Raw genomic sequence first — 12,809 nt, 5'->3', positions numbered from 1 at the left:
ACGCCTCATACAGTCAGTTACCACCAAAATAAAGTCACTCTCTGGGGAATAGTATATTCTTTTAAATCATTCATCATTATTTTAGTCAGCGTCTTAATTCTACGAAAAGCCTGAAAAAGGTAATATTTGTATTGTCATCGCTAAGCTCTTATTTTTTTCTCCTGACAGAACCCGGGCTTTGTGAGGTGAAACGTACTTCCGGCTTCGTTGTGGCTAACTCTCGCTAACTTGACAGAAAAGCTCTTTGTATGACTGGTCCGCGAGGCACCGCAGCACTGAGCACACGCGCAGCGGCGGCATCAGCAGCAGCAGCAGCAGCATCAGCAGTGGAGGAAAATTCAAACAGAGTCCCAAGCAGGGACAGACAGGGTCCACGACGTCCCCTGTCCGAACCATACACAGGGCTAACGGACGCAATAGAGGAAACGGTGCTTTTTAAAAGCACTACTTCATTTTAACGTTTGTTTTTAACGTGAGAAGTACGTGAACAGGGAACTTTGCTCCCCAGAGCAGCAGTTTCTTGGGCAGGAAAGCCGGTGTGTGGAGAACAGCGTCAGCCTAAAACTTCGCTGCCTCTCACAGCTTGGTTTAAGAATTATTTCACCAGTTAGTTCTGTCTTTGAAAAAGTTGTTTTTTTAGAGTAAGCTCAGGTTTTTTAAATCTCTTTAATTTTGAAAATACAAAAGCAAGGAAAGAAACTCGGAAGAGAAGTGGATGTATTTCCAGCCATGGATGTAACAGTTTACCCGCCTCCTCCTCAGTCTCTAGCCGCGCCAGACCACAATAGATTGGGACAGATTTCCTACCCTGACCCGGCCTTTGGGACCAACAAGGTAAGTGGGGGAAAGAAAGCAAACTACCGCACATAGGCTTCTTCTGTTAGCAGATAAAATACACTTTTGTGTTGTCTTATTCTGACTTATTAGTCCCACTCAGCTGTCTCCCCTCTCCGTGTTCATGTTCCGCGCCCTGCCAATTAAGGGGTAATTAATTGGCTTGTTAGGCTCCAGTTAATTATCGTAGTTACTGAAGGTAACTACATTTGAGTGCTTCTTTTTATATTTTTCACTCACTAGAGGGTGCAGAGCCTGTAATTTTATTCCGGCTTTGTCGTCTGTGATGTGATGACACCTATAATTAAAAAGACGCCCACTGGTAATAGAAAGGCCATCGGGTTTAAATATGCTGCATATTTGAAGTCCAAACAGAAGATGTATGTTTGGAATGAAAGAGATGGCAAGCATGAGGGAGGAAAACAGGAAACCAGGATCTCTTTTTGTAGTATGCTTACAGAGGTGATCTTGTGTAGAATTTGCAGTACTCATTTCTGATTCTATCTTGTCAAGGTGAATGGAGTTTGGGAAGCAAAGGTCAGGGTTAGATTTACAGTAGAAACCTGGACCTGATAGGGATCCAGGATGGGTGAATGTGGATGCTTAGCTTATAGGTAGATTGCAGTTAAGGACAATCCATCCCCATCCAGTGTATGGGGATGTTTGTCAGAGTAAATTGTCTTGGTTCAATCAAATCATGCCCATTTGACAGTGAAAAATTGCCTAATTATTTAATTAGGTTTAGCTAATGACTGCATCCAGGTGAATTGACTGCTACTATTAACCTCGATTATCCTCTGTCTCAAATAGACTGGTTCATTTTGTAGTTTGGTACTTTTAAATAGAAGTAAAAAAAATAGTAATAATGAGTTCATTACAAGAAAATACTGACTTTAATGAACTATTAATCAATAAATCATTCTAAGTCAATTGTGCACCTGTAGTTAAGGTGTGTTGAACCCTTTCTCTCTATTTTCTTTTATACTTCAATCTGTTTTATTGACATACCATGCAAACAACAGCAACTGGAAGTTCAAATTAAATACTCATGTCATATGAAATTCTCCTAACAAACCCGTGCAGTAGTTTTCATGATCGGATTAAGGCCTTTTAACATCAAAATATCCATCAGGTCACTGACAAAGCATGTAGGATTAGTGTAAGGGTTGGATTTCATTCTAGCCACAAGCTAAACATGCAAATGTTCAGAAACTAGAAGAACTAAGTTTCCAAACAGGTTATATACATTCAAGTTTGCATTTCATTTTTTTTCCTGTAGAAACTTTTCAGCTAGTGCTGGAAAAAAGGTTGGAGGTTAACCTAACCCAGACTCTACTCGTAATCCTAGATTGGTCGCTAGTAACCTACTTCAGAGGGTAAAATGTAATGCGCACCGGGGGAACCAACAAAGGCAGGCCTGTAGCCTGATGTCATAACTTTTGACTCCACCTTTTCTTTGTTTCCACTGATGAGTTTAACTGAACTCTTTCTCATACGGTTGGGTCTGTGCCATTGCGTCTTTGCCCGACAGTTCAGACCTGATTATTTCCGAAGCTCTGGAACCCCAAAAATGCCACCGTCAGGATAGTTCCTTCATTGTTGGCCACATGAACAACTGGAGACCATCTAATGAAACAGTCACACCAGCTACGGTGCTGTTGAGCTCGCTGACAAGACAGATGTTAGAAAATATTATATATCAGAGAATGACACTTCAAATGGAGAGAACTTACTTACAAATCACAAATTATGGGATGGGGCTGTAAAGTGGAAGTTGATTAAAATCAGTGAGAACCCATATTTCCTTTGGTGAAGCCCATTTTGAGTTCAAGACTTCTTGAGTTGCTTGAAGTGGTTAACCAATGATAGACATATTTAAATTAGTATGCTCATTGTTAAGTTCTTGTTCAATAATAAAATATGCTGATATACGTGTATATGTGCTGGAATAAGAAATATGCTCGGCTGATGGAGTCTGTGTATGCCACCGCTCTGTTTGGATTATGAAGCAGTTTGGTAAAAGTGCGGAGACTATTTCTTGACTCTGACATGACCGTGCTGTGTGATCTCTGATGGTGCATAAATGTCATTTTTCTTTGAATAAAGTACAAAAATAGCAGATTTGGAGAACTTCTAAACTATATGCAGTTTGTAGGTCATGGAGCAGAAGTGATGACAAAGCTGTTGTGACCTCTGACCTTAATCTGTGGTTATTGGGCGTAAGCAGCACATATGTTAGTTATTCCCCCATTTTTTTTTTGTGATTTATTTATTTGTTACCGTAATGACCAAACTCACTGTGGTGTATACTGGGCTGTGTTTTTAAGCTCATAATCACATCAAGTGTGGAAAGGCCCCATATAGCACTGCGCCATGTTGTTGCTAGTGTGTATTTGTTTCAGAAAGAGGGAAGGAGAGATAGAAGATAAGAGCTCGGAGGATGTGGAGAGAGAGCAAGCCTGTGTGGTTGGGGGTAGGGATTGGAAAGAGAAAGAGAGAGAGAGTTGTTGGGGGTAGGGATGTTGTTGATGAGAGAGAGAGAGAGAATGCGAGTGAGGGAGAGGAAGACACACACACTCTCTCACACAACACACACACACACACACACACACACACACACATTCACACACACACACACACACACACACACACACACACACACAGAGGAGGTAGAGTGTGTGTAGTGGGGGTGGGGCCACCAAGGTTTGTACTATATTTTTTTTTTCCTCTGTGTCTTGATTCACGGCCCTGTCGGCCTGATAGAAGAGATCATATTACTGCATAGAGAGGCAGAGAAAAACTGAAGAAAAGGGAGAGAGGCCAAAAGTAGGAGAGTTGATTAAACATTAATTCAGTTCTTTTAAAGACGTACTTCTTGGTTGGCTCTGAATCTGAAATGAGTGACTGTTTTCAGGAATTCAACCTCAAATACAGAGCAGTTTTACTTTTCTAAAGTGGCAAAATAAGTCTGATTGCACCCTTTGCTCTTACACCAAAGGGTGTAATGCAGGCCATTTACCATTTACACCCTTAAAATACACTGCATTGAATAGCTTCACGGTGAGGCCCATGCTACTTTTAGCTTGTGAGTCTCTCTGTGTTACTGTCTGTGTCTGTTTGTATATATCTTTGGCAGAATGTGGTCTTAGAATCCTCACTTCATCAACAAATGGATTAAACAAGCTAAATTATCCATCAATCCAAAATAATTCATTCTGATTAGAGCTCTGCATTAAGGCTGCTTTATAGCCAATTCATAGTAACCTATTTCTCAAGGTTGAGTATGACAGCTACTGATAATGTAGGGTGTTTAATAAAAAGAAAAATGTTGGTGCAAAAATAATGAGTAGCTTGGTTGTGTGGAGAAATGTAATAAACAACAAAAATAACAAACAAACAAACAAAAATAAATATAAAGAGATAGTTTACAGCCGAGCCTTCTGGCATGCAATGGCTGCAAATAAAAACCTTGAAGAATTGCAAGTAAACTGTGCAGCATGTCTGAATACAGTCAGAATTTTACAGATGTGTTGCTACATGTTAATGGGTGTAAAGTTCAATAAGAGGTTGTTGTCACATAGGGTTGGGTGATTGGATGAATATATCGATAGTTTTTACAAGGGCGATTTATTTCTTTATTTACCAGTGAGTAAGTTTGCTAATAATGATGGAGCTAATAGATGCAGTCGAACAGAAAAAAATAGCACTGTTTTAACAGCACCCTCTTTCATCTGCGAGCAAATGCAACCTCCTCAGAGTGCGCCCAAATGCTTGTTGTTGGAGCTGCAGAAGCTGGTGATAGCCTAGCATGCTCAGGTGGATGGTGGACACGTACATGCTCATGCAAGTTAGTCGTGTTTGAGTATTTTGCTGGCAAAGTACTCAAACAATTTGTACATCTGCACAAGTGGCATGCCGCTCTGGTCACATCCTTAGGTATACCTCTTTCATCTGGTTTAAAGCCAAAGGAATCCCAAATTGGTGACTATTATATATATTTTTTATTATTGTCAGAGTTGATGCGCAATCAGCAATGATATAATATATGATAACATTGCCCTGCCCATCAAAAAGTCTGCGCATGCGCAAATGCCCATCGGTGGTTGTTGGACTGACGATTGCCGGTTGGAAAATTTTTATACCTCGCCCAACTCTGTTGTCACATGATTCTTCCACCTCTGTCCAACATTGCTTGTGCTTTTAATATAGAGCTGGGCGATATGAAGATTTTTTCATATCACGTATGTTTTTTCATTTCAGGCGATAACGATATCTATCACGATATAAGCCAAATAACTATATTTGTAAGATTTAAATGTGCCGTTGCTCACAAGTAAAATGTGAAATAATCAGCAGCTTGTTTTATTTAAATATTTATTTCCCATAATAAGTTCAACAGGGTAGATGTACTTAAGGAACATGAGACTTTTTCAGATAAATAAAGGCAAATATTGCAAACTACACAAAAGGCAGCCGCTAAAGTGTTTAAGTTTCAAAATAGAACAAACGAAACAGACTAAATTGTCAATTCCACTTAGAAACAAAATATTAATTCTAAAAATAAATCTTAGTTTGTTTTACAGAAGAACAGACAAAACTGACTAACTTTTGTCAATATCAAATAAACTGAGAACTAAAAGGAAATTCTCAATCTCTCCTTGTTGTATAGCTGAGCTTTTCAAGTACAGTTTTAGAAGTTACTTTATCTGACAAACCGAATACAATTAGCGTTCCGTCGAGATGTGGCATGCACCGGTTTATTGTATTTCCAGACTTGCTTTCGGCACAATTTACAGTGCGCGCTACTCGTTTTTGTCAGACTTGAAATAGCCGAAATACCTTCACACTACGGAACTTCTATGGCTCTTCGTTCGACAATCTCTCCGGCATTGGAACCATCATCTGTTTTCTCTTCGGTAACCTTCGGTCACGCTCTCGGTTGATTTTTCTCTAGTCGGCACACTCATTTCCTCCATTACCCGGGCGGCACGGCGGCTGGCTGCTTCCCAAACAAATACACATGTGCGGCTTGGCACTTGTGCTGTACGTAACAAGTCACGTGACGCTGTGGCTGTGATTGGTTCGGCTCTGCGCTAGTTAATTTGGATTGACTGTAGGGGTGGGCGACATAAACGATATACGATAGAAACGATATAAATTTAGCCAACGACAGAGATTTTGACTCTATCGTGATAGCGCATGTTGATGATGTCATCAAGCTGTGCCTGTTTTGGTCGAAAGCATCGCAGCGGCTAAAACCATTATCATCTGCAAATTATGGCGGGCGACAGTCATAGCAAAGAGATCTTTTCACTTTGAAATATGGGGAAAGCCAAAAACTGCGCTTCCTCCACTTCCGTAACATTGATTCATTAATGTTGAATTCTCTCGCAGCTGTTCTATTCCCATGTTGTTGCAGTATATTAATAACTAACCTCGTATTGTGGATGAATAATCTCAGTTGTTCTCCTGACTGAAGTTTGGCCCGTGTATAGCATCCTGCTATGCGATTGCATTTGTCCCTGACCACCAGAATCCCTCACGTTAACTTTTATCGAGTGGAAAAAAAGTTGGCGTTCATCCTCCAGCTTCACTGTGCTAATGTTATGCTAACATAGCTGTGTCGCTAGCAATCACGTAGCACAACATTATATACCAGGTAGTCCAACTTCAGTAACCCTGCAAACGCCACTGCTGTTTAGTTTTCTGTCTTCATTTATGTTGGAAGTGGTAGCAGAGCTGTACGTTTTAATTAGTTTCAAAAATCTCTCAGTCAGAACATGGTATGAAATGTTTAGGTGTAAACTAGCGAGCTAACTTCCTGTTAACTTCTAACTCCGTTAAATTTAATAAATTCTGTTTTCATGGATGTAAAACTTAATTGTTACACCCAATAAAGCAGCAACGCAGATGATTTAATTAAAGATGAAAGAATCTAGACCGTTTTTAACTCTTGTGTTCGTTTGACTTTGGGACCTGACATCCATCAAGCAGTGCGGCTTACCAAAGTTGTACTAAAACATTTTTTAACAGATTTCTGCAGCCAAAATCGGTTCGAGGTCAGTAAGCACAACCAGAATTCATACATAAGGCACACTCTCGATTTTTGAGAAAATTAAAGGATTTTAAGTGTGCCTTATAGTGTGGAAAATACGTTATACAGAAGAAAAGAATATATCGTGATATATATCGTTACCGCACATGCTTCAAATTATATCGCGATATGAATTTTAGGCCATATTGCCAAGCCCTAATTGGCTGTTCTTCTTCTTTTTTCTTTTTTTTAAGAGGACAGGAGAGATGAGGCCTATCGCAATAGTTTAACTTTTCTATTGAGAAAAAGTTATTTCGCAATACATATCGTTATCATTCTATCGCCCAGCTCTATTTTAATATACAACTCTCTATTTCATCTGCATATACACTGTTCTCCACTTTACTTGGGCATTTGTCCATTGGTAAATTGATTGCCATTTGCAATTAATTTAGTAATAAACAATTCCCCTCTGTCTCATTTTAAAAGTTCAGTTGCTGTTGTCGTTGTGTTCCTGAATGTTTCATCTGCCTCTCGGAGGGCTTTCAGATGGCAGTTCTTGTTCTACTCAGAGATCCTCTCAGTGAACAGGAGGGCAAATTTAAAGTGTTCATGTCCACAGGTCGCCAGTATCCTGTTTAGAGTTTGTTTTACAACTAGCTCTTCTCACAGAAATTCTCCCTGTATGCTAATGGAAGTGTTATCACAGAAGGCCAGATGCCTGAAGACTTGATATGTAAGGTAACGTCTTCTAGCTTCTGAAACTGTGCTTGTTTATGGCTAAAAGCAGGGCTCGCAAAATGTCAAAATCCCTGTTAGCCCTTCGGGCAGGCACTATTCAGTTTTTGGTAGCCCAAAATAAATTTAAGTAGCCCGAATAAAAAAAAAAAAAGAGAGACAATTTTTTGATTGATGTTTTGTTTCCTTTATATTTAATGTATAATATTGTAAAGGAAACAAAACATCAATCTAAAAAATTTAAAACACAAATTACAACAAATTACAATCATCAACTCAAATATTTGGTTCTAATTGAACAGAAATTTCTATGAACTTGCAAGAACTGTGTAGAACATGAATCAGTGTTCAGTAAGAGGCAAGTGGAACCAAGATCTAGGACATTTGCTTTTTGAAGTTTGCAAAGACTGCTAAATCTTGCCAATGGTAGTTCACTCTTTGCAACATAGTACGCTGTTCTAAACAGCTTTTCAGGACTTCTTGTTGTATGCTTGGTTTATTTTTAGTATGTTTTTTGCAATCGGTGTTTGTTCTGGGAAAGATACTGCAGACTGAGCAATAATGCATTTCTTGCATTTCTCATGGGTTCTTATAATGACTGGTCCCAGTAACAAAGGCGGTTGTCGACTCAGAAATCGAGAGAAACTCACAACACACCCGGCAGAACATTATGTTATTTAGCTCGTCATATTCCAGCCACATAAATTCTTTTGTCCATTAAACCAAAAAAGCTGCGCTTTCCTTTTGCCTCATAGTCTGATTTGTCATAACTTTCCGTTTTGTGGTAGCTCCCTTCTTCACCCTGACCTGTCTTGTTTGGCTCTGCAGAACTAAAATACCTGCGTAAATCCATCTGCTTTTACACACATACTTACATAACGATCAGCAATTCTCTGCGCAATCAACCTCTATCACATGTTTAAGCTTGCTGCAGGAGATTTCACTTGTCATGTTTGATAGTAAGCTAACGATTGATAAGACGATGTCAGAGGAATTGTTGCAATTTATCTGCGCAATTAATCTGTGACTTACCAATCAGTGCTGCCGCTCTCTATACACAGTTCGCGCGATCGCAAAGTCAAAGCAAAAAACAAGTGCAAATTCAAACGCGATTTCAATAGTTCAATAGTTTAAATGAATCAACACCCCCGAGTCATTCTAACTACCAGAAATCTCGAAGCACAGGCCGAGGGGGCGGTGTGGCAGCAATTTTTCACACCAGCCTATTAATTAATGAAAGACCAAGACAGACTTTTAATTCATTTGAAAGCCTGATGCTTAGCCTCGTCCACCCCAGCTGTGAAACTCAGAAACCAGTCTTACTTGTTATCATCTATCGTCCACCTGGGCCTTACACAGAGTTTCTGTCTGATTTCTCAGACTTTTTATCTGATTTAGTTCTCAGCTCAGATAAAATAATTATTGTGGGTGATTTTAACATCCATGTAGATGCTAAAAATGACAGCCTCAACATGGCATTTAATCTGTTATTAGACTCAATTGGCTTCTCTCAAAATGTAAAAGAACCCACCCACCACTTTAATCACACTCTAGATCTTGTTTTAACATATGGCATAGAAACTGAACATTTAACAGTGTTTCCTGAAAACCCTCTCCTGTCTGATCATTTCCTGATAACATTTACATTTACAATAATTGATTACACAGCGGTGGAGTAGACTTTATCAAAGTAGATGTCTTTCTGAAAGCGCTGTAACTAAGTTTAAGAATATAATCCACCCACTGTTATCATCTTCAATGCCCTGTACCAACACAGAGCAGAGCAGCTATCTGAACGCTACCCCAACAGAGGTCGATTATCTTGTTAATAATTTCACCTCCTCACTACGTACGACTCTGGATACTGTAGCTCCTGTGAAAACTAAGGTCTCTAATCAGAAGTACCTGACTCCGTGGTATAATTCTCAAACACGTACCCTAAAGCAGATGACTCGTAATCTGGAGAGGAAATGGCGTGTCACAAATTTAGAGGATCATCATTTAGCCTGGAGAAATAGTTTGCTGCTTTATAAGAAAGCCCTCCGCAAAGCCAGAACATCTTACTATTCATCACTGATTGAAGAAAATAAGAACAACCCCAGGTTTCTCTTCAGCACTGTAGCCAGGCTGACAAAAAGTCAGAGCTCTTTTGAGCCAACAATCCCTTTAACGTTAACTAGTAATGACTTCATGAACTTCTTCACAAATAAAATTTTTATCATTAGAGAAAAAATTACCAGTAATCATCCCACAGATGTAATATTATCTACAGCTACTCTTAGTACCATTGATGTTAAGTTAGACTCTTTTTCTCCAATTGATCTTTCTGAGTTAACTTCAATAATTACTTCCTCCAAACCATCAACGTGTCTTTTAGACCCCATTCCTACAAAACTGCTCAAAGAAGTCCTGCCATTAATTAATTCTTCGATCTTAAATATGATCAACCTATCTCTAATGATCGGCTATGTACCACAGGCCTTCAAGCTGGCTGTAGTTAAACCTTTACTCAAAAAGCCATCTCTAGACCCAGCAGTCTTAGCTAATTATAGGCCAATCTCCAACCTTCCTTTCATATCAAAAATCCTTGAAAGAGTAGTTGTCAAACAGCTAACAGATCATCTGCAGAGGAATGGTTTATTTGAAGAGTTTCAGTCAGGTTTCAGAGCTCATCACAGCACAGAAACAGCTTTAGTGAAGGTTACAAATGATCTTCTTATGGCCTCTGACAGTGGACTCATCTCTGTGCTTGTCCTGCTAGACCTCAGTGCAGCATTCGATACTGTCGACCATAATATCCTATTAGAGCGATTAGAACATGCTGTAGGTATTACAGGTACTGCGCTGCAGTGGTTTGTATCATATCTATCTAATAGACTCCAGTTTGTGCATGTAAATGGAGAGTCCTCTTCACACACTGAGGTTAATTATGGAGTTCCACAGGGTTCAGTGCTAGGACCAATTCTGTTTACATTATACATGCTTCCCTTAGGCAGCATCATTAGAAGACATAGCATACATTTTCACTGCTATGCAGATGACACCCAGCTCTATCTGTCCATGAAGCCAGATAACACACACCAATTAGTTAAACTGCAGGAATGTCTTAAAGACATAAAGACCTGGATGGCCGCTAACTTTCTGCTTCTTAATTCAGATAAAACTGAGGTTATTGTACTCGGCCCTGAAAATCTTAGAAATATGGTATCTAACCAGATTCATATCACCCTATTAGAGCACTTCGCTCTCGCTCTGCAGGCCTACTTGTTGTTCCTAGAGTATTTAAAAGTAGAATGGGAGGCAGAGCCTTCAGTTTTCAGGCCCCTCTTCTGTGGAACCAGCTTCCAGTTTGGATTCAGGAGACAGACACTATCTCTACTTTCAAGATTAGGCTTCAAACTTTCCTTTTTGCTAAAGCATATAGTTAGGGCTGGACCAGGTGACCCTGAATCCTCCCTTAGTTATGCTGCAATAGATGTAGGCTGCCGGGGGATTCCCATGATGCATTGAGTTTTTCCTTTCCAGTCACCTTTCTCACTCACTATGTGTTAATAGACCTCTCTGCATTGAATCATATCTGTTATTAACCTCTGTCTCTCTTCCACAGCATGTCTTTATCCTGTCTTCCTTCTCTCACCCCAACCGGTCGCAGCAGATGGCCGCCCCTCCCTGAGCCTGGTTCTGCCGGAGGTTTCTTCCTGTTAAAAGGGAGTTTTTCCTTCCCACTGTCGCCAAAGTGCTTGCTCATAGGGGGTCATATGATTGTTGGGTTTTTCTCTGTATCTATGACTTTTGAGACTTAGTGTGATAAAGCGCTTGAGATCATGTAAAAATATTGTGATATTGGTCAATGGACAAAAATCTAATCGTAAATTATTATTGGGGATAATTATTTGTTGGTTTTTTTTTAGCATGCTGATTGCATCACGTGGCGCCCCAATACTCATACGCTAATGTAAAGGATTGCCTGAGTGGCCCAACTGAGATTATCGTAAGACTATTGAGATTAATTCATCCACATTATGAGCCGATGGAGTTTATATATAAATTAAAAAATTGAATTGTAATGAATTTAGATTAATGTTCAGATGTAGTTTATGATTTTGAATTTATTTTCCTCCCTCCATTCAAACAAGTAATCCCTAATAGCAAAATACACAACGTTAAGGGGCGAAGGATCTGCCTTTTTAAGATTTGGTTTTCTTACAATAGCTGATATAAACATAGCCCTCTGACGAGACAATTCAACCATTAATGAATCAATGTTATCGGAAGCGGAGGAGGGCAGCGCATGTAGTTTGTTTTGATTTATTTTCCCCCAAAAAGTACCTAACAAAAAAATCTGTGGGCAGATCTGCTTTTTAGATTTTGGTCTCCCTCTCCTCCCTGTACCTCTGTGCCGCTAGTGAGGCACTCCTTCTTTCTCACCCTCTGTTGGAGAGTTAGTAGGCACCCAAAGTTTATGCGTTGTGGTAGAAAAACAACAGACATGTTCTGGCACGCTCTGTGATTGATCATTAAACTTGTAAGTTTAACCAACATTGCATCAGGGCCAATGACTTATGTGCAGTTGCAGGTTATTTAGTTACACAATGTAGTGCTCATCCCCACATCCAGCTGTGAAAATATAGAAGTTATTGTCAATGTGTTATTTTTGTAAATCTTAGAATTCACTAAATGTTTCACACCCCCTGTCTTATTTGTAGGGCATCATTTGTGTTGCACGTAACAATGATTGACATCAGCTGGACTGTGCTCTCGCTGCCAGATGGCATGGTGTATTTTTAATTGGAGCAACAATGTGTGCTTCATTCTTCTAGTTCATTTCTGGGTTTTGTACTGTTAAATATTCATTACAATGGGTGTATGACTGGGACCATTATGATATATTGAATCTCTATTGCCAGATCGCGTAGCGGACTAGGCCCCATATACTGTATAGCTAATCGTCTAAGGCAGCCTACAGGTGTAGTACTGCTATTCTGCGCCAATCCACACTTGAACATGGTGTATATTTATTATTATTTTATCTAAAATGATTATGAGTAGAGAGTTTTCATTATTACCCCTGTCTGGAATGTAAAGACACATGAGAAGCAACAATTGTCGGGTTGGCTTATCCGCATCTGCTCCACTTGTTCTAAGACAAGCAGTATATTCACACATGGTGCCTGTCCGCGTGTGTATTCACGTCTAACCAAAA

General features: G+C 39.6%; 1 protein-coding gene across 1 annotated transcript in view; it reads left to right on the top strand.

Moving 5' to 3' along the window:
* Nucleotides 1-248: 248 nt before the first annotated feature.
* The window catches only part of tox (thymocyte selection-associated high mobility group box), a 75,794-nt gene continuing 63,233 nt past the window's right edge, over nt 249-12,809 (top strand). The window contains exon 1 of the mRNA XM_005938191.2: nt 249-834. Within this exon, the coding sequence (XP_005938253.1) occupies nt 730-834 (105 nt within the window). The 5' untranslated portion in view covers nt 249-729. The remainder of the gene's footprint in view (nt 835-12,809) is intronic.

Source organism: Haplochromis burtoni, unplaced genomic scaffold (genome assembly GCF_018398535.1).
Source record: "Haplochromis burtoni strain Fernald_Lab_line unplaced genomic scaffold, NCSU_Asbu1 Contig_243, whole genome shotgun sequence".
Lineage (NCBI taxonomy): Eukaryota > Metazoa > Chordata > Actinopteri > Cichliformes > Cichlidae > Haplochromis > Haplochromis burtoni.
This window is presented reverse-complemented; position numbering and strand designations above follow the sequence as displayed.